Source organism: Micromesistius poutassou, assembly GCF_964030765.1.
Source record: "Micromesistius poutassou genome assembly, chromosome: 21".
In the NCBI taxonomy this organism is placed as follows: domain Eukaryota; kingdom Metazoa; phylum Chordata; class Actinopteri; order Gadiformes; family Gadidae; genus Micromesistius; species Micromesistius poutassou.
The window spans coordinates 7,133,412-7,157,153 of record NC_140291.1 but is presented as its reverse complement, the minus strand read 5'-3'; the positions used below and the strand labels follow the sequence as shown (position 1 = coordinate 7,157,153).

General features: G+C 44.3%; 3 protein-coding genes across 8 annotated transcripts; 2 read left to right on the top strand and 1 right to left on the bottom strand.

The window, feature by feature from the left end:
- Positions 1 to 1,352: 1,352 nt before the first annotated feature.
- Positions 1,353 to 9,767, bottom strand: prkar1ab (protein kinase, cAMP-dependent, regulatory, type I, alpha (tissue specific extinguisher 1) b). 3 transcript variants are annotated; one of them, XM_084485703.1, is made up of 11 exons: positions 9,651 to 9,767; positions 7,359 to 7,579; positions 6,655 to 6,825; positions 6,434 to 6,525; positions 6,263 to 6,324; positions 6,091 to 6,137; positions 5,767 to 5,925; positions 5,588 to 5,648; positions 5,300 to 5,433; positions 4,817 to 4,898; positions 1,353 to 4,574 (listed from the first exon to the last, which is right to left on the bottom strand). In XM_084485703.1, the coding sequence occupies exons 2-11, from the start codon at positions 7,530 to 7,532 to the stop codon at positions 4,402 to 4,404; spliced, it is 1,155 nt and encodes a 384-aa protein (XP_084341829.1). In that variant the 5' UTR covers positions 7,533 to 7,579; positions 9,651 to 9,767; the 3' UTR covers positions 1,353 to 4,401. The 3 variants fall into 3 exon arrangements, with proteins under 3 accessions (XP_084341829.1, XP_084341830.1, XP_084341831.1); XM_084485704.1 differs by having other exon boundaries at positions 5,312 to 5,433; XM_084485705.1 differs by lacking the exon at positions 9,651 to 9,767 and having other exon boundaries at positions 5,312 to 5,433; positions 7,359 to 7,571.
- A 665-nt stretch (positions 9,768 to 10,432) lies between these two features.
- LOC311366917 (WD repeat domain phosphoinositide-interacting protein 1-like) lies at positions 10,433 to 18,920 on the top strand. 4 transcript variants are annotated; one of them, XM_084485693.1, is made up of 13 exons: positions 10,433 to 10,778; positions 11,983 to 12,065; positions 13,002 to 13,171; positions 13,411 to 13,507; positions 13,670 to 13,767; positions 13,907 to 13,999; positions 14,711 to 14,781; positions 15,069 to 15,176; positions 15,269 to 15,433; positions 15,926 to 16,033; positions 16,930 to 17,069; positions 17,186 to 17,215; positions 17,367 to 18,920. In XM_084485693.1, exons 1-13 carry the CDS (start codon positions 10,705 to 10,707, stop codon positions 17,474 to 17,476), a joined length of 1,347 nt encoding a protein of 448 aa, XP_084341819.1. In that variant the 5' UTR covers positions 10,433 to 10,704; the 3' UTR covers positions 17,477 to 18,920. The 4 variants fall into 4 exon arrangements, with proteins under 4 accessions (XP_084341819.1, XP_084341822.1, XP_084341821.1 ...); XM_084485696.1 differs by lacking the exon at positions 17,186 to 17,215 and adding an exon at positions 17,154 to 17,185 and having other exon boundaries at positions 17,367 to 17,496; XM_084485695.1 differs by having other exon boundaries at positions 17,154 to 17,215; positions 17,367 to 17,414.
- A 2,134-nt stretch (positions 18,921 to 21,054) lies between these two features.
- LOC311366800 (lysophosphatidic acid receptor 4-like) lies at positions 21,055 to 21,927 on the top strand (the record flags this gene model as incomplete). The annotated part of the gene is made up of 1 exon (XM_084485578.1): positions 21,055 to 21,927. One exon carries the CDS (start codon positions 21,055 to 21,057, stop codon positions 21,925 to 21,927), a length of 873 nt encoding a protein of 290 aa, XP_084341704.1.
- Between the last annotated feature and the right edge of the window lie 1,815 nt (positions 21,928 to 23,742).

Below are 23,742 nucleotides of genomic sequence, written 5' to 3'. Positions count from 1 at the left end.
GATCGATGAATGCAGCGCGAGGAAAAGACATGCCTAAATGAACATGACTTGGAGATCCACCAGCTGGGCTATGAAACGTCTGTCTGCTCTATCTCCAATGCCTGCCTCATGCTCCTCGTCTCATCAGCCCCGCCACCCTGCCTCCTGCTCTGGACCCCCCAGAAGACTGATTGAAAAGATGGAGATCAAAAGGGACAGACATTCCCACAGAGAATAGGTCTATTTAATGTAGCCTTCTTTTATTTATATTGTTTTTTACAAATTAACAAACCATGTACTAAATGTAGCTTTAATGTGGCTACTACAACTGCTGAGACTTGAAGCATGGGCCTTTATAAGATGTGTACAAAACATGAGTGCAGTACGGTGAGTCATTTCAACTAGCTCCAGCTGCCGTTTCCCAGACTTCTAGACACTATTTCCCCATCAACCGACCCTTCCAAGAGGCTTTTTGCATTTAAGTTGGCTCGAGCTTGTTGAGAGAAACAGCCACAGACAAAGCCATCCAGCCAACTGCACTACGTCACGTTGGTTTCAACATCCATAAAGTGAAGCAAGCCCATAGTTCTTCTTCCCATTTTATTCCTTATCCAAACAGGGCTGGTCTTGGCCTGTTGTTCCTACCTTTGTCTGGAACACCTTTTGTGTTTGCGTCGGGAAGGCCGCCAGACGAGTAAAGTCTTCTCAGAGCTTGCGATATCTTGCCAAGTTGGGTGTCTGCCTAGCAAAGTAGCAGACAGGATGTAATCTGTCGGGACTTTGAATTGAATAAAAAGTGGAGCTTCTGGTCAAAGAAGTGCATGAAGTCGGGGCTGTTATTTTCTTATACAACTACAACACAAGGTAAATCACAACAGTATGGGGCCCGTCTTGTGTTTGAATGAATTATCAATTTGAATATTTTCAGAATTCACTGAAAAGAATATATAATTTTACATTTATATGTTAGGCCAAGTATTATTAACAAAGGTAAATAAATATGTATAAAACAGCAAAACAACAAATAAATGATTGATATAGTTTGCAGCAATATGACAAATAAAAACACATTGTAAAGTGTTCATTACTGCCCTCTAGTGGAAGACAGCCTTTACAGAATAACGTCTGTTGAAAAAACATTTCATACTTATGTTTAATTTTCCAAATGTTTGAAAATGATCACCAGTGTTCATGGTTGTACTTAAAATTGCACTGAGAAAATAGAACTAAGTTACTACTTGTTTAAAGATATGAGCACTTCATATAGCACTGATATTAATCCAGGTTGTACTGAGGCCTCAAGTTAATTAGAAAATAACTAAAACAAACACAAGTAAAATAGTAACAACCAGTAAAACAAAACAAAACCACAGTACGCTTTTTTATTTATTTTTATTGCTTAAATTGCCATCTGAAACAATCTATACCAAAAGGATAAAACATCTTTGCACATAAAAGGAAGAAGAACTGAACACAGTCTCGTAGGGCAGAATAGAAAAAGAATGGTCCTCTGACAGCCGGCAGCTCCTAACGCTGCGGGCCTAACACACTTGCTCGAGTCGGAGCTAGCAGGAGTGACGGTCAACTACTGAAAGCCCTGGTAAGGTAAGGTAAGGTAAGCTAAGGTAAGCTAAGGCAAACTGGGACGATTGGGGGTGTGATTCAAATGTTTATCCAGGAAAAAACGGACGGTAAATCCATCGCTCTCTCTACATGAAAAGGTCAAAGTGTCAAACCCTACACCGCGCCCCCGACAATGTCATTTCCTGTAGACTAGGAATTTGTTTTTTGTTTTGTTTTTTGTTTTGTTTTACAAACTCAAAAACGGCGGATGACACGATAACCAAATGTAACCAAGCAGTTCTGCAGAAATAGAAGGGAATAATATTTGTTTTCAAAAGTGAATAAAAAGTACAATGGTGTCACTTACAAGTCCCATAGCACAAAAGCCACGACGTCTTTGCACAGTCACACGCAATCGCTCGATCTGCCCTTCCATTGGTCAGTGTGTCAGTCAGTCATAAATCCATCAGTTTGTACATAGGCATAAAATGGAGACATTTCGGTACACTGACGAGGAAAGAAATATCAAAGTAAAAGCATACTGAATCAGTTCGTGGATAAAAGCCGCTAAAGGCAGACAAACAATGAAGACAGGAATGAAGAATTAGACCTATTACACAGAAGTCGACCAGTCTGTGTGAGTAACTTAAAGTAACATCGAAAATAAAACAGGAGATGCGTTAATATTAAGAAAAAAGAAGAAGCAGATATTACACCATCTAAAAGTTACCACGCAGTTCAAACTAGGGAGCAAATAATCCAAACTTTTATATTTAAAATACCCTGCCTCGTTTGGGTGGCAGAGGGGTCGGCGTGCTTCCTTACAACACGCAGCCATTCACAGCGGGCCGCGGGGGCCCTCACACGTCACACACTACGCACAGCAAGCATGGAAATCACAAGCGACTGTGGCGGTAATAAAGTCAGCCTTCACCGGCCACACATTCTCACCACCTCAGGTTTACTCAATAAGTCCTCATATTCTGTTGTCTCACTCAGGCTACTTTTACATTCCCTCAGATTACCTATATATTATTCTATTTTTTATATATATATATATATATATATATATATATTTTACTTCCAAGCCATGAATCTGTTTAATCATTTACTTTTCTTTCTTTTTTTTTTTTAAATTGCAATCATTTGTGATACGCCTTTTGCTTGGGGGGGAAAGAAATAGATAAACCATGACGTTACACACGACACATTACATACTGTTTCGAATAAGCATTTCGGTACGATGTGGCACTCAACACCTGAAATAGAATTCATGGAAAAATAAGCTTTTTAAAAAGACATTGAAACACTTTTTTTTGTTGTTTATATACGTTTGCCACCGTCTCAGATCGTAGCCATGGCAACATCCGTGTTGACCATTGGTCTGCATTGAAGGTTACTACGATCATTTGGAGTCACTCTACAATAACAATTGTGTTGTTTACAAACCATGGCAGAAGAGCGATAAAAGTTATTTGATGCATACTGAAAACGTCGGAAAAATACTGAAATACACGCAATACTAAATGTTTATTTTAACCTTTGAATGATCCAAGGCAGTACTTGCACGGTTATTGATTCTACCAATGGGAGGTCAATGCATTAAAAATCACTCCCTTGTTCTTTTGGAACCCTCGTGAACTTCAGAATACGGACCAGGGTGCATATTGATGGTTTGACGACGGCCTGGGTAACATTTGGCACCAGTCTGGTAGTTACACAGCAAAACAACCTAAACCATACACTGTCTGTACAAGCTCTCCAATGAGGTCCAATTGAATAGAGCCCATGGGTTGGTAGACCCAAACCCGCAGTAGAATGCTATGTTGGAGCTCTGGTCGGATTCATCCATTGAAGACAGTATTGTTTTTTTTTACCATAGGATTTTGGTTAGAGACATAATACAAAGTCTGTGGTTACCAAAGGACAACAAAAGGACTACATTATGTCCCTTAGCAACACTTGACAACTGTATAGGTGGGAAGCCAAAATGTGTTTATATATATTACTTTTTTAATATATATAATATGCCTTTGCTATCCAAAGATCTTCCGGTCTTATTTCAAAATCCCAACTCATGGGGGGGGGGGGGGGGGGGGGGGGTTGGCTTCCAAATAATACACCCTAATTGGGTGGTGCTAATGATTAGCTTAACCATTGATTACAACCTAGCTGTTTTATTATAGGACAAATAATTGGCTGCCCTAAAACCGATACACAATAAAGTAAATCAGATTCAATATTTTTTTCAGTCTTGCTCAATAGCACAACAAAAAAAAGTCAAATCAAGACTCCAACATAAACAACACAATTCTTCATCCACTGTTGCTCAAGGGGCCCTCAGGTGACTTCTTCTTCATTTTAGTTTTTATACTTCAACCACTTGAGGGAGTTAACACGTAACAGGTGTTTCCCATTTGATTGTCCTACAAAGCTTTAAAAAAAAAAAAAAAAAAAAAAGAAAGTATAACAATAACCACGACTACCAAATCACGAGTGTAAAGAAGAGAGGGTGATTCTGCTCGTACGCCTATGGAGTGGCTAGCATGTCGCTGTGTCAACGCCTGTAGGCTGACGGACACCAGCAGGACGGTTGGCCTTCAGTAACAACCCAAAAAAAGCACAGCTTTAAGTGCAGGGACGGAATAACAGAAAGGAAAAGGGAAACTGCAGAGAGAGAAGAAAGTGATGCAAAGCAAAAATTGCATTGGTGGACCCAAGTGAAAGAAAGAGGAGAGGAGGGGAGGGGGGGGGGGGGGGGAGGGTAGAGGCGGTGGGCGGAGGTAGGAGTGGGGGACATCTGGGATGGATGGAGAAAGGGGAGAGGGGTGCCCCCCCCCCCCCACCCCCCGTCGCAACTCAGACAGACAGTGAGACGAAGCTGTTGTACTGTTGGATGTTGCGCTTCAGGATATCCGAGCAGGGCCCCAGAACCCTCTCGAAGCGGGGCCGGTCCAGCTTGACACACTTCAGGGGCCCCCGGGCCACCACCGTGGCAGCACGGGGACGGTTCATCAGCAAGGCAATCTCCCCTGGAGGGGCGGAGACGGACACACACACACACACACACACACACACACACACACACACACACACACACACACACACACACACACACACACACACAGTAACATGTGAGCCCATTGGACATGCAAAAAGGCCAAACCACACAATAGGCAGCTTGTGCGGACGCACAGACAATGCACAGTACGAAGGGACCTCATTTATGTAGAAAAGGGGGACAAAGTTCTTCCCAGAATGAAGGGCTTCTTACCAAAGTAGTCAGATGGTCCTAACCGCCCCACCTCCACAAACTCCTCGTTCTCTGAGCGACGCTGCAACACTGCTGCAGAGCCCTGAGGAGACACACACACACACCCATGTTAATCTAGTCTTCAATGCATGTTCTTGTCTCGACCCTTATAGGATGGTGTCACAAGACCTTAGTACTTATAACCCTTATAATAACATTATAAACAACTCGTTGCTTGGTTATTCTAGAATTGACAAAGAGGTACCTAGTGCCAAGCTTGAAGTTCTTTGATGGCACTTCAGCGCAAATGATTGAAACCCTCTTATTCACACTGTATTATGCCTGAGTGAATTAGTGTGTGTGTGTGTGTGTGTGTGTGTGTGTGTGTGTGTGTGTATGTGTATGTGTATGTGTATGCGTATGCGTGTGTGTGTGTGTGTGTGTGTGCGAGCGTGCGTGCGAGCGTGCGCGTGCATGCGTGCGTGTGCTTGTGTGTATGCATACGTTGGTGCAAACCTCCAGTATGATGAAGAACTCATCACCAGGCTCTCCCTGGACCACAATCTTCTGTCCATCCTCGAACTGAACCGGCTCCAGGGCGTCGGCCACAGTCAGACGCTCCCACTTGTCGAGGGATTCTGAGGAAGGAGGGGCCACGAGAGGACATGCACACACAGCGAAGAAGGAGGAGGAGGAGGAGGTGGAATCATGACACGGCCGTTGATAAACTCACAACGCTGACAAAAAGTGCCGGTTGGATTCAAACAACGACAACACGATCAAGCAGCTCACCCAAGATGGACACTTTGCGGAGGAATTCCTCGTACATCTTCCTCTTCCTCAAGGTGCTTCCCTGTGGAAACAGACACGCTCGTTTCAGCTCACCGTCGACCGATGAAGACAATGAAAAGCGTGACGCGTAGAAGCCGAAACAGCATAGGGCCGAGTGTTGAGTGTGCAGCCTCCCTCACCATGAGTATTCTCCGGTAGCTGTCGCGGTCGATGCCCCACAGCTTGACGTTGGTCCTGGCCCGGACGGTGGCGGCCCGGGGGGTGCCGTAGATCAGCGCCAGCTCCCCAAAGCTGCCCCCTTCTCCGATGCTGGTCACCCAATCGTTGTTCACGTACACCTGATCCGCATCAAAATGAATACAATGAAAAGGAGACGAGTCTGATCAGAGAGAGAGCGCAGGCGAAACCGGAGAAAGAAAACAACGTAATTCTTTCGGGGAGTTCGGGGAGAAGGTGGTCTTGGGTTTCCCTAAAGGAGACATGATGAAGGCGGTCGGACTCACATCCATCTCCCCCTGGTCGATGACATAGAAGTTGTCCCCTTCGGCACCTGTGAGAACAACATGCTGTTAGTGAAAGTCCACAACACGTCGGTGGACTTGAATTTGGTGGGTCTCTAGGAAGGATGAAACTGCCCACACCCCCCCGCCCCTCCCCCCCACCCCACACACAAACCTTGCAGAATCACTGTTTCCCCGGCGATGTAGGTCACGGGGAACATGGCGTCAAATATGTCACTGAAAAAGGAGAACATAACATTGAATAAATCAAGGATGTGTGTCGGACACAGAAACAACAACCTCTTCAAATCAAGAACAACACAATGAAGCCACAGCCACAGGGCACCTCCTCTCGTTGTCATCAAGGTGCGAAAAGAGCACGTTCTTCTCGATGGCTTTCGCCAGCGCCGCCATGGTTTTGTAGTCTTTGGGAATGACCTGGAGAGGGACGCGATACAAGACATCACATAGACGTCACAAGACTCACATACCTTCACACTGTAGTTTCTGTGTGTGTGCGTGTGTGAGTGCGTGCGTGCGTGCGTGCATGTAGGCTCGCTATGCTACCTTTCTGACGTAGGAGGCGGCGTCCTCCTCTGTGTAGACCTCTGCGCTGAAGGCTCCTCTTCGCCGGCGACCTTTGACCACGGGGTTCATGGGCGGGGACACCTCCTCGTCCCGTGAGTCGGACCGGGAGCTGCCGGCCTTCTGCTGGTTCTGGATCTGTTTGGCCTCCTCCTGCAGAGGGGAGGAGAGACGGCCAATAGGGTATTAGACACGTGACCCAGATAGGAAGTGTGCCAGAGGTTAGAAGAGACTCTCAATCTATCAGGCTAATATAGATTTTGTTCTTTAATGTTGCTTTGTAATGACAGAACTTAAATCAAATGTAATAACTTAAAAATATAATTAATATCCATCTATATTCTGCATCCAACTTTTTTCGTTTATGTACACCCCTGTTGCATTTGTACACTTATAAAAGCAAGCACAAAATTTGAAACAAAACATGACCTTTATAAGATGAATTATTGAATAGTGGATTGTGCTTTGCTCATAATATTGGCCAATATTTATAGCAAACACTTGTCATAAAAGTCCCTCGTGCAGTACCCTAAATGACCACCAGGGGAACAAAACATTGACATTTTGAAAATAACATTAATAATTATAATATCATATTAGACTATCCACTCCCCCCACCTCCTCCCCTTGACTACACCCAGACCCGCCAACACCCCCCCCCCCCCCACACACACACACACACACACCTTCTCCAGCCGCTCAAAGTGCTCGCGGAGGAAGGCCATGGGTCTCTCTGGCCTGGTAGTGCACAGCTGGACAATGCAGTCCTTCAGCAGCTGCTGGATGTTGTGCTTCTGCACATACTGCTCACACTCGCGCAGGCTGCGCTCCTCCTCGCTACTCGTACTGCCTGACGCCATGACCTCCACCGGGACGCTGATCTGCCGACTCTTGACCTCTGACCTGGCTGAAGAAAGGAAAGGAAACTTTTTTTGGGGGGTTTTGAAATCAAAAAAAGAACACGTCCTGTTAGCGTGTAGTGGGTCACATTGGATTCACGAAGAGAAAGAGAGACGAAACGGGGCCAAAGCTACGGGAGGAATGTTCTGGGGGAGAGAGAGAGCGAGAGCAAGAGAGCGAGAGAGCACACAAGAGAGGGGGATGGTGCCGTTTTGGCTCTGTGAAGCCCGTCTTATTCAAAAAGGGCTGGGAGAGAGGCCGATCATATGATGAGATCACACCTCCATGACTAGACAGAAAGAACATACACACAACACAAGCGGCTGGGCACTGGTTCTGGAATTAGTTCACGTTTTCTGTAAACAACTTTTATTTATTATGCGCTATGGTTCTTTTTTTGGCCAAAAGTCTTGTGCCATTTGTAGCCGTGTCTTCATGAAGTAAATGCAGGAGCTGAACACAAGTTTTAATGGAGCAAAGTTCAGAATAATAACCAAAAAGATAAACATTTGAAATCATACTTTTGGCACACTTAAATTAGCCACTTAAATGAACTTGAGCCACTTAAAAGGTGGAACCACAAAATATCTTGTATCCAGAGCTCAAATGTTATTTTGGAGCAAACCTCCTCTTCAAAGTACAACACCGTACATACATATTCTCCTCGTTTGCCTAGAAGATGAAGAGTAACATCAACAGCTTTTTATAATGAAGATGAAAAACAACAGAGTGTTTTCATCTGTGGCTTGTTTATTTTACAAAAGATGAGGCCCTACAGTGCTATGTGCTGGAGCAGCAGGAAGCACATCAAGAATAAACAGAATCGATAGGAAACAGTATGTCAACAACTCTGCAAAATATAAATATTGGCCTACAATTTGACATGCAAAGGAAGCCTAACAGCATGAATAGAGAGCAGATACAATTGCATTGCATTAATTGCTTTATGCACACCAAACCACAGTTATTGATATGGGTACATAACCTGACATTATGACGTCAATGCATTTCCTCCCCTAATCTACACTCATTTCCTATTATGACTATGTTCGAGTGCATGTGAAACTCCTTTGATGCCCAACTAATAGTGCATAGCATACCTATGCTTGCAAAAAACCTCAGAGATGTATTGGTTAGATTGATCACCTCTGACACTAAAGCCTTATCACAGCAATCAAGCGCTAGGGAGAGACATGAAACGGATTCAGATCAGTTTGTTATCTGGCATGGCACAAAGGGAGATTATCACCGATTGTATCAAAGGGCTGATATGGACCGCCTGCCTGAATCCCTGGTGTACATAATCTTCAAGTATTTATTAGATGTTACAAAATTAAGAAAAATTATTGAAAATTAAGTCTTATTAATTACTCATGTTGTAATCAGTGTCAATGGACACTGTTAAACTGTTTAAATTGAAGGTAATGACACTGCCAATTTGTATTTGTGTGACAGCTTGACAGCTTTGAGGTCTTGCTACGAAATCCATAACAAAAAGGCACAGAAAAATATGATCTCTTGTAATTACATTTATGGCAATAAGGACCCTTGCAGCGCTTACATATGTTATCTCACACTGAGACCAGGGTAAAGTACTAACATGTAATGACCTTGCTGGACAAGGGATCGACTGAGGGTGTAAGAAACATGCTAAACTACAATTTTAAAAGTGGATAGCTAACATCCCTGCCGTAGCTATATGACGACTACACATCACAGTCTTTCTCACACAGCATATGTCAGACTCATCTGTAGCTAGATGTGGAAGCATCCACGCAGGGTGGGGGATTTCTGTAAGCCAGGCTACGTCTAAAAAAATAAGCATCGCGACAATCCTATTCAATACAATTCAAGATGCAATCACATTTTTCGTTCTACGCCTGCACTATGTGAGGTAAACACGCGTAGATTAGCAGGATGATTCGCAGGTTAGCTTGTGTCAACTGGCCTGCAAAGGCAAAGCGTTCATCCGATGACGCCATCTTGAGCTCTATCATAAACAAATGCCAAACGAAGCAAATACTATTCTACTACGGGAAGGTCGTTGGTTTCAAGCAAAGGCACAAGCAGATACTTACGATGATCTACAAAATCCCACCGAGCCCCTCGATGTTGACTCGGAATAAAAGGTTTATAGCAAAGCGTAACAGTTGGAGATCCTCGCGTAGGTTTGGTTTCTTCCCCAGCCCTGGACCGCTGCCCCACCGGATACGGGTTAGGGCCAATCACGAGCCGTCATTGACGTCAAAGCTTCTCATTCTGACATGTGAGCCGTAACCACTGGCAACCTTAAAGGGGCACTTACAGTGTCGTGACGTCAACGAAATAACGGCGATACTACACTAATTAATAAACGATTGCTAGGCTAAGTCATTTCAATCTGGTTTTAAAATGAGTTTATTATGTTATGGATACTAATTATATTATACATTAACATCTTATACAACATCAATACGTCTTCAAAAGGTTAATGTGTAAATTATAATTATTTTGTGTTTTAGCTTTTGCGGGTTGTGTGGTAATATCAGGATAGGTCGAGGAAGGGTATAACACATTGTTAAATCATATTATTCTTGGATATGATTTTATCCAGTGAAATAATCAAAACATTTCCTCGTGACAAGACTGAAAGAATATCTGACCAATCGCATCATTGGAATTCTATCTGGGCGGACCTAAGTTGATCGACAGCCACAATATTAAATGAGAAAGCGATGGTTGATGGCTCGACCAATTGAAACGTTGGAGGCGCAGTCCTGAGACGTAGTTCTGAGCCAATAGAAAACTGTATTTAATGTGACGCATACACCCATCAGCTGTTTTTGTTTTGTTGTGTGACCATCAGTGAAGTTAATAACACAGTAATGCCATCTATACAGAATGAAAATGTTGTATCATTAAGGTCTTGTCAAATGATTATCATCGTAATATATTTTATATGTTGATGGTATGGCACGTTCGTGACATTTGAAACATCTCGTCCAAACATTGTGTTCTACCTCAAGTGTGTGCGCGTGGCACTTGGTGTAAAGGGGAGAAGAGGGGTTTCGGTAAAGCGGATTTCGGAAGTGAGGGTAAGCGATCCGAACCAGAGGCCTCTCTCACTCTTCAAAAGAAGAATCATCGGTGCCGATGGAGTCTCCGGAGCCAGTCTGCGAGGGAGGGCAGCCCGGGTTGATCTGCGCGTCGTTTAACCAGGACACCACGTAAGCGACCCCAGACTCTCGGGCCGGCGCGGGTCGGAGCACCCAGTGCCACCTGACTGTTGCATAATGTTTGAACCGCACATTCCTAATGTGTGGCTCTAGACTAGTTGTGTCCTACATCATCTACTAAGACTAGAGGATTCCGATATACTGCTGGCCTACAAATATAATGGATATTATTGTAACGTTTGGTTCTTAGGCTAGGTTCATACCACAGCGTCTTTTTAAGGTTAAGAAAGCTGATCATCTTTAAGGTGTTCATCGATGGCATATAGTTGGGCCATCGTTGTAATATAGGACTATAAGGCCTACACAACGTCATGTTGGCCTGAACATGTACAAGGGGGTTTCGGTTGCAAAGTTAAACAATGTCCCAAAAGGTTTAAAGTTCAAAAGTGTTTTCCTGTGTTTTTAATTAGTTCATCATTTTTATTGTTTAATTTTACGACTCAGCGATCATTCAATACACTGGGCCCCTTGTTATGTATAGCCCGGCCTAATGAGAGTTCTGCCTGAAGGGTCATCTGGTATTTCAGGACATTTCACAATTTTCTTTCCAGTTAGAGTTGTGTCATACCAAAAGGAACCAGTATCCTCCTCTCAGTAAATAAACAGGTGTTATCGTCTTCCATGAATGGTGACTGTGACACAAAACTCAGATTAGATGAGACCTTTATCAGATGACACCTGTTGCCCGTGTCCTACCCCCCCCCCCCCCCCCCCCACCCCCCCCCCCCAACAACTCTAAACTCTCCTTGGCTTATCGTCTACACTGCAGCCATACATAGGCCTCAGATTGCTTGTTATCACCAAAGATGGTACAGCAGAAGTCTATAGTCACCTGATCTGACCTGCACTCCTGCTGCATTTACTGGAGCCCTCGCTCTCATTCATACTCTCCTTGATGGATATATATAGCAACCACCAAGCATAATGGGGACTTTTGTGTGTGTGTGTGTGTGTGTGTGTGTGTGTGTGTGTGTGTGTGTGTGAGTGTGTGTGAATGCTTTCTGTCAACGTGTATTTCTCCATGGATTATTACTAAAATATGCTTTTAAACCTCCACCTTTGACATTGATGCTTTTCCATTGATCTTTACGGGGCCATTTAGTGATAAGATAGTATACATCCATGATCCAAAACCAGACGCAATCTTTTATTCTAACTTTGTGTTGTTCTTGTTGTTTTGTTGCATGTGTCTCAGTTCTCTGTCCATGGGCACCAAGACTGGCTACAGGCTGTTCTCTATCACCTCGGTGGACAAAATGGACTCCATCCACGAGGGAGGTAAGGACAGAAGAGGCTCTAGCCACACAATCATCAAGCATTCAACTTAGAGCGGGCAACAGGAGTATAATCAATGGTCATATGTTCAGGTTGTCCCCTTGTTGTTGTGGTTGTTGCACTTGAAGTCTACAGTGACCTGCCTCCAGCAGTGTCAAGGCCCTGTTCAGGTCACATAATGTTTGTTTGGCAAACTTCCACAACTGGTTTGAGTTACAGAGAAAGTGCCTCTGGCTTCGAGAAGTCAGAGCTTAGTAAGGTGATTCTTATCTGGACAAGCAGTCATTTAATCTGACACACAGAAATATACAATGATATAACAGCCAATGAGTCACTGGTTGACATATTGTGAACATGTGACCTTCCTAATCTGTTTATAGAATGTTAATAAAGACAGAGATGTGGTAGGTGTTGAATGTTAGTTACATCGCTATTGTGTACAATGAGAGATTACAATTAAAAAATAATAATAATCTGGCAGTTGGCTCATAATACAAAATCACCTCGCACATCCTCTTTAGCTAGCAGCCTGTGCCTTGCGCAACAACGTTAGTTATTTTGGTTTTGTTCAAAAGGTGTGGTCAAATTCTGTCATCACCCAAAAGTGTAATGGTTTTATCCTGATAAACAATGGCTTATGAATACACCAAGTGAAGAATAGGATACGTGTACTTGATACAGTATGATACAGTGATACATGATACAGTAAGCTATGTAATTACACAAAGAACAAGCTAGCCAGCATTCGTTTCAAGCCTCAAGTTTGAACCTGACCTGTTTAGTTTGGCTTTCACACGGTATACCCTGATTTGTAGGCTAGACCGAGAAATATAGACGTTGGGGTACAAACTCCTGCCATGGCACTGGCATTAACCTTTGGATAAACGCGCCTGATGACTAAAATAGGCCCGGTGTTGACCTTTGACCTGGTTCCCCCAGTGGAGTGCCCGGAGGTGTTCATCGTGGAGCGGCTGTTCTCCAGCAGCCTGGTGGTGGTGGTCAGCCTGGCCACGCCGCGACGCATGAACGTCTACCACTTCAAGAAGGGCACAGAGATCTGCAACTACAGCTACTCCAACAACATCCTCTCGGTCCGGCTCAACAGACAGGTGAGTGGGAGACCGGCATTGGATGTGATCCTCCCGTGCCCCTGAGTTGTAGGATGAATATGTAACATATTCCGTTTTCTATTATTATTAACCAATATTCAATTTAATCATCACACAAATATTGCATTATGAAAATGTTATAAAAAACATATTTTCTGTTCTAAAGGACAAAAGATAATGGCATGATATTGATGCTGATTCATTCTCTCTCTCTCTCTCTCTCTCTCTCTCCTGCTCAGCGTCTGGTGGTGTGTCTTGAGGAGTCCATCTACATCCACAACATCAAGGACATGAAACTGCTGAAGACACTGCTCAACACCCCCTCCAACCCTACGGGTAGACACACACACACACACACACGCTCTCCCTCACACACACACACAGTTCCAAAAAGGTAATAAACTTACAGCAAAAGATCCTAGCCGTGCACAGTCCTGCGTGTGAAGAGAGTGAGCTAGCTACCGTTAGCTTAGCCCCTCTCCACCTCTCCACCCCCAGGTCTCTGTGCCCTCTCCGTTAACCACGGCAACTCCTACCTGGCCTACCCTGGCAGTGCCACCAATGGGGAGATCATCGTCTACGACGCCAACAACCTGGTAGCCGCCTCTCTCTACGGTCGCCTATACCACCGAGCCCATCGTAAACATGGGACCTCTTGGTTCCGATCCGTGCCGTGATGGCGTGATAACTGTGGGTGTGTGTGTGTGTGTGTGTGTGTCCCTGTCTGTCCCTCAGAGCAACGTGACTATGATCCCAGCGCACGACAGTCCTCTGGCCGCAGTCACCTTCAACACATCTGGGACCAAGCTGGCCAGTGCCTCAGAGAAGGTCAGCACTGCGCTCGCTCCACGCCTCTAGGTCTATCTTCACAGTTAGGCCTTCCTTTTCCTCTTACTTTCAGTATAGGTCAATAATGTCATTATTGTCCTATACTGAAAGTAAGAGATGGACAGACTGGAGCCTGCCTGTCAATTGAAATACTGCTGTCAATTGTAATAGTAAATACTAAATACTGCTGTCAATTGTAATATTATTACAATTGTAATATTATTACAATTGACAGCAGTATTACAATTGACAGGCAGGCTCCAGCGGTGCAATCGGTTAGCATGCGGTGCTGATAGAGCAGTAGCCGGTGGAGAAATGCAGAGGTTGGGAGTTTGAGCCTCACCTGAAGCAACGGTCATTTAATGAACAAATTCAATGTTATGAGAAAATTCAATGTTTCTCATAGCACACCACTTAATGCTCGTTGGTAAGCAGTTATATGAGTACGTCAAACAATGTTGCAAGTTTGAGGTTCGCCTGCTACACCTGAGATTCACAACACTGTAAGTGCTCAAGCCTATTCAGGTGTTTCATTCTGTTGAGGTTTCAGCATTTGCATTGAAAACCATCCCATCAAATTTCAGTCAGCCTCATCAATGCTGAGGTTGTAAGCTCAAGCCTCTACTGGCACATTAGATGTTTCCATCCTTTCTGTTTAAGAAGACTGAACATGACTTGCTGCCTGCTCTCCGTCTATGCTTTCCCTCCCAGGGGACTGTGATCAGGGTCTTCACTGTTCCTGAAGGACACAAGCTATTTGAGTTCCGTAGAGGCATGAAGAGGTGAGTAGTTTATAGTAGCGCTTCTCCGAACGTGGTGCTATCTACGAATCGCCTACACTATATGGCTACATGCATGTGATGGGTTGTCTGTAGAAAAAAGTGTTTCAGAGAATATGTGTATATTACATGGGACATATAATTGTAATATTTTCATTTTCAGTACTGATTATCTGTGTGTGTGTGTGTGTGTGTGTGTTTTTGTATTTGTGTGTGTCCATTTCTGTGTGTGTGTGTGTTTATGTGTGTTTGTGTGTGTGTGTGTGTGTGTGTGTGTGTGTGTGTGTCAGGTATGTGAGCATCAGCTCATTGTCCTTCAGTGCAGACGGACAGTTCCTGTGCGCCTCCAGCAACACTGAGACTGTCCACATCTTCAAACTGGAACAGCACACTCCCAAGTAACACACACACACACTCACACACACACACACATTCAAACACACACACACACACACGCACACACACACTAACCCACCACCGTCTCCTGCAGTCAGGAGGAAGAGTCTCCCACGTGGTCTGCCTACGTGGGCAAGATGTTCACGGCGGCCAGCACCTACCTGCCGGCCCAGGTGTCCGACATGATGCACCAGGACCGGGCCTTCGCCACCGTGCGCCTGGACATGATCGGCCGGAAGAACGTCTGCGCCCTGGCCACGTAGGGACTCCGTCGCTTTATCAGGGCTACTCTTTTCTGCTTGTTTCTCGCTATTTCTTTACTTCCGTCGTTGTTCGTTCATTCAAAATGATTGGTGTTATTACTGGGGGGTTATGAAGTGGCGTGGACGCAAAGTCGCTTTAACCGTAGTCGAGGCTTACTTATTCACATGAGCCCGCGAATATGATAAGATAATGTAGAAGTGTTGATCTCTTTGCAGGGTAGTCCTTTACAAATCTTGTGAAGTGTGATTCTGTGCAGTTTTGCAAGACAATCTGGTTTGATTGACAGCCGTCACTGAAATGATGAAGCTATGCATGCTGTCTTATGAAGATGATTTGAGGTTACTGTGTTATCGGTGAAAGACATCGGAAGAACCTAATCGAATTGCTTCGTCGACCCAAATGTTCTGCCTGGGAAGTGCAGAACATCTTGTCGTGGCCTGCTGTCTGTCCTCCCAGTGGTTCCATCACTGTCTGTCTTCATCCTCAGGATCCAGAAGCTTCCCCGGCTGCTCGTGGCCTCCTCCGACGGCCATCTTTATATCTACAACGTGGACCCACAAGATGGAGGGGAGTGTGTCCTGGTCCAAAAGCACAAGTGAGTGTATGTTGGTGTTCCTCTGTGTTCCTCTCTCTCTTTGTGCGCGAGACATGGGAGAAATAATTGTGGTTTTGCACATTTTATGGAGGCAGTGTGCTTTTTAGACCAGGATGGTATTGACTACCAGGATGGTAATCGATACTAGAAAAGTCAATACTAGAAAAGAACCAGGGCACCATTTTCAATGAGTCTGTGTCTCTAGTTCATCCAGGCCCCAGTGGTGCAATCGGTAAGCGCCCAGTACTTATGATATGTTTGGAGTTCAAACCTCTCCTGAAGCAGTGGACGTTTGTGTTATGAAGCCGATACATTTCCTTAAGCACGCTGTACTTTTCAGACTGTCGCGGCGAACAGAGTGACCAGAGGGAAGCTGATAGCATATCCCCCGCTTTCATAATTCAATGTGCCCTCCTTAACCTTACTTTAATGAATGGGGTTCCATGAGGGCAATGGATCAGAGTACAGTGTCTACGGCATTTCTAGGTTCTGTACTTCGGTAAGCGGTACTTGTCTGTGACAGTGTCCTGCAGAGTGATGCCGAGGTTGTGAGTTCAAGCCTCACCTGGAGCAATTTGTCTTTCCATTTCATACACACAATGATGTGTTTCCTCTTTGATATTCACAATATAATTTCTCTACCTTATTGTGTTTCACGCTTAAAGAGATGCTATTATACTAATGCATTACAACTGCACCACCTCCAGTGTTGGCTCTGAACCCAGATGTCTGAACCCAGATGTCTGACGCCAGATGTCGTTCAAAACAATTCAAAACATTCTACAATTGATAAAAAACAGGATTGTTCTGATTTATTTTAAGAACTGATGAATGAAGTGTATGATGGCTTTTTTCCCCAGTGGATGATTCCAACATTCCCCCGTTTTAAATTCCAGGTTGTTTGAAAGTGGCGAGGATTCCGCTGAACAGCAGGAAGACTCGGAGCTGGAGGAAGTCACGCCCCAACCGTCCAGCCAATCGTACGCTGCCACCGTGGCGCTTTCTTCCACGCCACCGTCCTCGTCCTCCCTCATGGGTAAGCTGCCGTTGTCAACCTGCGACTGTAATGCCTGCCTCCTGGTGATGGGAGATTTACGTGTGTGTCACTCTTTTCATTTAGAATCTACAATGAAAGACACTCTTTGCCATTAGGTATGTTTGAACATGACCAAAAACTGCAAGGTGAGGTATAATCTGTGATCCAGCACTCTGTACTGTTACAAGAGCACTTCTGGGGATGCACTCCTCAAATGCATACAAGTCTGTAACTTCTCAGTTCACAAGGGCCAGGGTCGTTCCTTTAACAAATCACTGCTCCTGCTCTTCCACCCAGGTTACTCGGAGGACGGTGGGGTGAAGGGGGATGTGATCCCAGAACACGAGTTTGCCGAAGGACCTGTCTGCCTGGACGACGAGAATGAGTTTCCTTCCTTCAGCCACTAGAGTTACTGACCGACTGACTGACTCCAACCCCCAGCCCTACCCCCTAACCAATAACAATTCTGTCTGAGCCGAGCTTGAAGGAAGGATGGCCTTCAGTGTGCAATGCACACCCAAATATGGGGTTTCCTCTCTGGAACCATTTCTACCCTTGCTGGCCTAGGGTTCTGTGTACCCCCCCCCCCCCCCCCATACACACACCTCTGTATCCGTCCTGTTTGTACAGAAAAGTCTTTATTCCCTCTAAACAATTGATAGCGTCCCATGCTGTTGGACCCTGCATCCTTCGCAAACCAATCAGAGGAAAGCATGAATCAGAGGTTCAGAGACATTTTCTGGCTATTCCTGCCTGTGTGAAGAGTCATTCCCACATTGTGGCCGCCTGAACTGATTCCCAGCTGTGGGCCAGTGTAAGTCCTGTCCCACTCCGGTGTCCCCAAATGTTTCCGATGGCCAGTGTTTCCATGGCCGCTACTCCAACACATTTGACAAATTAGAATCGGTCATTATCTCTCAGTTAAAAATATGATATAATATATAATATATCAACACTCGAGCTGAACACGTGATGAATTATATGGGAGAACTTATGTGCGGTTAGTCACAAAATGAACTATAAGCATATCATTTTAAGAATACTTTTTTTTCCAAAAGCTCAGCCAATCAATAGGTTGACTAAGGATTCTGAAGGTCTGGTTTTCACAAATGTTCTTTCAAGTTCCTCCATTATGTTTGCCGAGATGGAGGATTGTGTATGTGATACTGGTTCTGTTATGTCCCCCGGGGCCGCTGTGATGCCAGTAATGTCTTCTTCTGACAACGATATTCAGAATTTGTCTGAGTGTCTGAATGGAAAGCCAATATATTTTGTTAGTAGAAAGTGCTGTATTGGTGATGGGACCGGTGGGTGTTGGCTGAAATACTTGATACAAAATCTTTCTATGAGCTAGTTAAAGGTCATATTTACTGAATTATATTGGGTATTTTAGCATTTAAAAGCTTTTTTATTTTAAACAACTTGACATAATTAACGTTATTTTGAAATAAGTATTACACATCACAGACTTATAGACTGAGTCGATGTTGCAGATTATTATTTTGTGTGAATAATTTGTATATAAAGCATCCACAGTGTATATATAGTTGGACTACAGCTGTAAACTGTAACCTGTTTGTCATTCGTCTGATTTGCCAAAAGGGGGCGCTGTAGAGACGTTCATGTTTTTTGCGAGTGTACCGCTTGATGTGAGCCAGACAAATTAAATCTGTTTACCCCGTTCTTGATCTACATCCATGATGCTCCTACACTATTTGGTTTAAACAGGTTTGATTTCACATGGTTGAATGACAATACTAATATTTAACATTTAAAAAAAAGAAGGCTACAACTTCTAACAAACTACTCAAAATACATCCATGCCAATGGCAGAGTGTCTACTCTGGAATGTTGTTTATTTCCTTCAAATCAACAACCAAAATAAAAAATAAAAAACAGAAATGGCTTCATATGTGAAATCGACAAGCGATAGTGTTATTTATGTTCAACGGAAGTCCAAGAATATCTGAACCCATTGGATATGTTCCATAGGCAAGGCAAGGCAACTTTGTTTATATAGCACTTTTCATACACGATGCAGACAGAAATAATAGTGCCCCCCCAGGCACTTGGTGCCCTACGCACAGTGTGTGTTCTGCGTGTGCGGAGCGCCGGGACTGCCCTGCATACACTTCTTTACTCCAAAGATCAAATCAATATCAGTATAATAGCAAGACAAGTAGTTAGGGTAAACCCCCACAAACAGTCATATATATATATATATATATATAGAGAGAGAGAGAGAGAGAGAGAGAGAGAGAGAGAGAGAGAGAAAAGAGATTGTTCTCCACATCACACGCTTCTGTCCTACTTAAGTCTTCACCTAGCGCCACTTCACAGCTAGCTGCTGCTGCTGTAGCAGCATGTTCAACGCTTTGGACGTTGTTGTTCCTGTCTGTATCCCCAACAATAGCCGTAAAAAAGTGTGTTATCTTTGGCAGCGTTGCCAAATACTTATCTGCGTCTTTTTCGCTTTTTTCTTTTATTTGAGCCGCTTGGGTAACTTTATTTCCTAACCCTTTTTCTAACCCTTTATTTAATTTTTTCGCGTTTAGACTCGTCTTGCTTCGTCTCTGTTTGTGTACTTAAAAAAAGAAAGAAATTGTGTGTGTGTGTGCGTATGTGTATGTGTGTGTGTGTGTGTGTGTGCCTCCGCCTCCAGCCAGGCAAGAAGCAGCCCTCCTCCTCCTACTCCTCCTCCTACTCCTGCTCCTGCACACACACGCATACACAAACACAGACATATATAAATGCACGCGCACACACACACACACACACACACACACACACACACACATGCACGCACACACACACACACACACACACACACACACATTACATATTCCATTACAATTATTGCCATTTAGACTGATTGCATTAGCTCAGACTGACTATAGCTTTTAAAATGTAAAATGGTTCACACACATAAACAATGTCTCCGTCCAGAGTCAGTAAGCAAATATAAACATGTCAGTGTGATGGAAGGAGGAGGCAGCGGTTGTTCTCCGTCAGTGTAAGAATTTATGGGGGCACCACCTCCGAAAGAGACCCAAGCTTTATTGAAGGAACATTTGGGAGGGGTGTCATTTTTTATTTGATTCACTTCGCTTCATTCCAATGCAAGGGGCCAATGCGCAATAAAACATAGGCCAATAAAGAATAAATAAATTAGCATTTAATTATAATTTCAAGGTGAACACACCCCAATCTTATAATGCAGTCATCATACTTCCAATATATCAAATTGTTCGATGATTTCGATCCTTAAATCAATCTCGTAATGGTTTAAAATTGTGCCTTTACGTAGCAATTCTTAAAAAAAGAATATTTCCCAGGGTTGGATCGCCCTGGACTGCACTACATTCGGGGTCAGACCCATGATAGACAGGAGCAATCAATCAGCTGGTTCTCATCATGTTTAAAACAATATACTTTTTGGTGGTTCAGCATTTTTCTTTCAGGTCGCCAGGGAAACTTGACATTGGCCTATACGCTGGTTTGACTTTTAACGTTTTTTGAGTCGCTGCTTTCTAGTTTTATTTATTCAAGCTGTTTGAAATTGAGTTGTAAGCTAATTGTCGGCATCGACGACTCCGTTCTCCCCCCCCAATTTGACTTAACGACTTCAACTTAGAGTGGAATACAATGACAAGTTTGAACGCAAGCAGAATTTACAATGACATCCTAATGCAGGGCTTTTGGGTTTTTGGCCGGAGTCTCACTCTTCCGTCGGGGAGTTTGGAAAGAAACAAACGCATCTCGGCTTGTTGGCAGTTCTGGAATGAATAGTGCCTCCAACCTAGACAGTGATGTGTTCACCTGACGTGGGTCGATAAGGTCAGTGCTTCCTGTGTGGTTTCTGCACCCAAATTACGCAGATGACATCCCTTGATTTATCTAGATCAAGGGGTTGTGCTCTCTGTCAGGGCCACAACCTCAGCAGAGTGCACTTCCGTTTGACATCTCTTCACTCGACGACAACAACATGTCATCTGCCGAGGAGGGGAGTGCGGCCTACGCGGTCGTCTTCGGGTGCATCATGGCGCTGGGTTTGCCGCTCAACGCCGCGTCCCTGTGGATCCTGATACGCCGCCACTGGCTCAAGTCTCCCAGCGCCGTCTTCTTGATCAACCTGGCGGTGGCCGACCTGCTGCTGGTGCTGTCCCTGCCGATGAGAGTCTACTTCTACGCGACCGGCGCCTGGTCCTTTGGGGTGCATGCTTGCCTCGTTATCACCATGCTGTTCAGTAACAACATCCGTGCCAGCGCCATCTTCATCACCTTCATCGGTGTGGACCGCCTGCTGGCCGTGGTGTTCCCGCTGAGGTCCAGGCACCTGCGGACCACCACCAACACCTGGAGAGCGTGCGGCTTGGTTTGGATCTCTCTAGTGGCTGTAAACATCCCAGAGAGCCTCGGAGCAGCAAGGTTTTTTCGGGACTGCAATCTAACGACCTGCTTTCACCCTCATCGCGTTCCCTGTTTTGAGAAGAAGATTCCTCCGTCACTGAATTACGTGAATTCTTGTTTCATGTTCACACTGCTGGCAGTCAATTGTATCTCCACTTCAATGGTGTCCTGGAAACTGCGCAGTCACCTCAGTGACTCTGTTCAGGTCAACAAGGTGAATGTGATGCTCCTCTTTGCCATGAACTTGTTGATGTTTTTCATATTTTTCCTGCCGGTTTCAGTGGTGCTGACCCTTGAAGATTGGGGGCATGCGGTCGAGCCAACACTGTGTCTTGCGAGTATGAACTGCTGCTTTGATCCTCTGTTGTATTACTTTGCTTTGGATTCCTTCTGGAAGAAGAAAGGGGATGACAAAGCCTATCCAAAACCACAGCCAGGGCCGGATTAACCAATGGGTTTTCTGGGCACGGGTCCAGGGGCCCGCCCATTTTTTTTACCACATTGCTGCTAGTCAGTTATCAGCCATGCGAGGACAGATTATATACAATTATTATCATAGACAGAAGTAAATCCAGCCCTGACTGTTTTATTGTCATAGTAGCCATATGACATATGACATATGACTGATAAGTCATATGTTAAGGTTTTAGTCAAGCTATATGCCTTGCCTATTTACTTTTAATGATTCTGATTTCAAATGAAGTGCAGTGCTTTCCTTATTGAATTGAAATATTCTGTGTCCTGTTTGGTAGCATATGTGTGATGTATTACAATGTATTAGGCCTACATAAGGACAGTTTTAGTCAAGTTATAGGCCTGTTTACCTTTAAAGGTTTCATTTTGCAATGAGCAGTGCTTTCCCTTTTGAATTGGAAATGCTCTGTGTCATGATGTGTGTGTGTGTGTGTGTGTGTGTGTGTGAGAGTGTGTGTGTGTTACAATAATAATAATTAAAAATATATATTTTTTTAAAAGCCAGAAAGAGGTTTAAGAAAGTAGATCATGTATGTCACGTTTTATATTTGTTTATAAGCAATTGAAGAAAATGTTGTTTGCTGCCATTGTGTAATATATTATATCTACATTTGTATTTTAGTCAATAAAACATTCAATTGTACGTGAAACTATTAAAGCAAAAGGGAGTTTTGATGCCATTTTTTGGTATATTTTATCGATGTAGAACAAGGGGAGGGGGGGGGTGGGGGAGTGTTGGATTGAGGGTGATCGGGATTGTTGACGGGGGGCTCAGTGGCAGACCTACCATTAAGGTGGAGTAGCGAATGCCTTAGGCCCCCAACCAGTAGGGGGGCCCCCAACCAACCTCAGATTTTTTTTTTTTTTCTTTTTTTTAAGTACACAAACAGAGACGAAGCAAGACGAGTCTAAACGCAAAAAAATAAAATAAAGGGTTAGGAAATAAAGTTACCCAAGCGGCTCAAATCAAAGAAAAAAACGATAACGCAGATAAGTATTTGGCAACGCTGTATTTGGCAACGCTGCCAAAGATAACACACTTTTTTACGGCTATTGTTGGGGATACAGACAGGAACAACAACGTCCAAAGCGTTGAACATGCCGCTACAGCAGCAGCAGCTAGCTGTGAAGTGGCGCTAGGTGAAGACATCAATAAGTAGGACTCTGTGTCAGAAGCGTGTGATGTGGAGAACAATCTCTCTCTCTCTCAAGTAGGCCTATATGACTGTTTGTGGGGGTTTACCCTAACTACTTGTCTTGCTGTTATACTGATATTGATACAAGTTTTTTTTCTCATCTCCAACCTTTACTTCTGCATGGATTAGCTTTACCTGCCTATCCACCATTCAGTCGGTACATTTTTTTTCTCTGTTCTCTTTCAAAGATCGGATGAGGTGGGCCCCATATATATCTTCGCCTTACGCCCCCAATTTGCTAAGTCCGCCACTGCACACACACACACACACACACACACACACACACACACACACACACACACACACACACACACACACACACACACACACACACACACAAATATAAATGCAAACAAAGGCACACAGTAGTACAAACACTCACACACACCAAGACTACAGACACACACACACACACGCACACACACACACACTGCCGATCAAACAGATGCTGCTGCCGTTTTTCTGTCTCTGTTGTGCGTTCAAAGACGTGACGATCGTGTTCTTTCTGGGGGCCTCTAAAGTAAGCGACGGTGGGCTCCTCCTTGGAAACCGGAGGCTGATCCTCCTCTGACGGATCAGAGGAGGACTAGAGG

What these genes read in the sequence shown, in the direction of transcription:
- prkar1ab (XM_084485703.1), bottom strand. Translation starts at nt 7,532, where the DNA reads ATGGCGTCAGGCAGTACGAGTAGCGAGGAGGAGCGCAGCCTGCGCGAG. An exon ending in CTTGATGACAACGAGAGGAG is followed by an intron (nt 6,325 to 6,433) that starts GTGCCCTGTGGC and finishes CTCCTTTTTCAG; the next exon opens with TGACATATTTGACGCCATGT. An exon ending in TACTGGAGGTTTGCACCAAC is followed by an intron (nt 4,899 to 5,299) that starts GTATGCATACAC and finishes GTGTCTCCTCAG; the next exon opens with GGCTCTGCAGCAGTGTTGCA.
- LOC311366917 (XM_084485693.1), top strand. Translation starts at nt 10,705, where the DNA reads ATGGAGTCTCCGGAGCCAGTCTGCGAGGGAGGGCAGCCCGGGTTGATC. An exon ending in TCGTTTAACCAGGACACCAC is followed by an intron (nt 10,779 to 11,982) that starts GTAAGCGACCCC and finishes CATGTGTCTCAG; the next exon opens with TTCTCTGTCCATGGGCACCA. An exon ending in CGGTCCGGCTCAACAGACAG is followed by an intron (nt 13,172 to 13,410) that starts GTGAGTGGGAGA and finishes TCTCCTGCTCAG; the next exon opens with CGTCTGGTGGTGTGTCTTGA.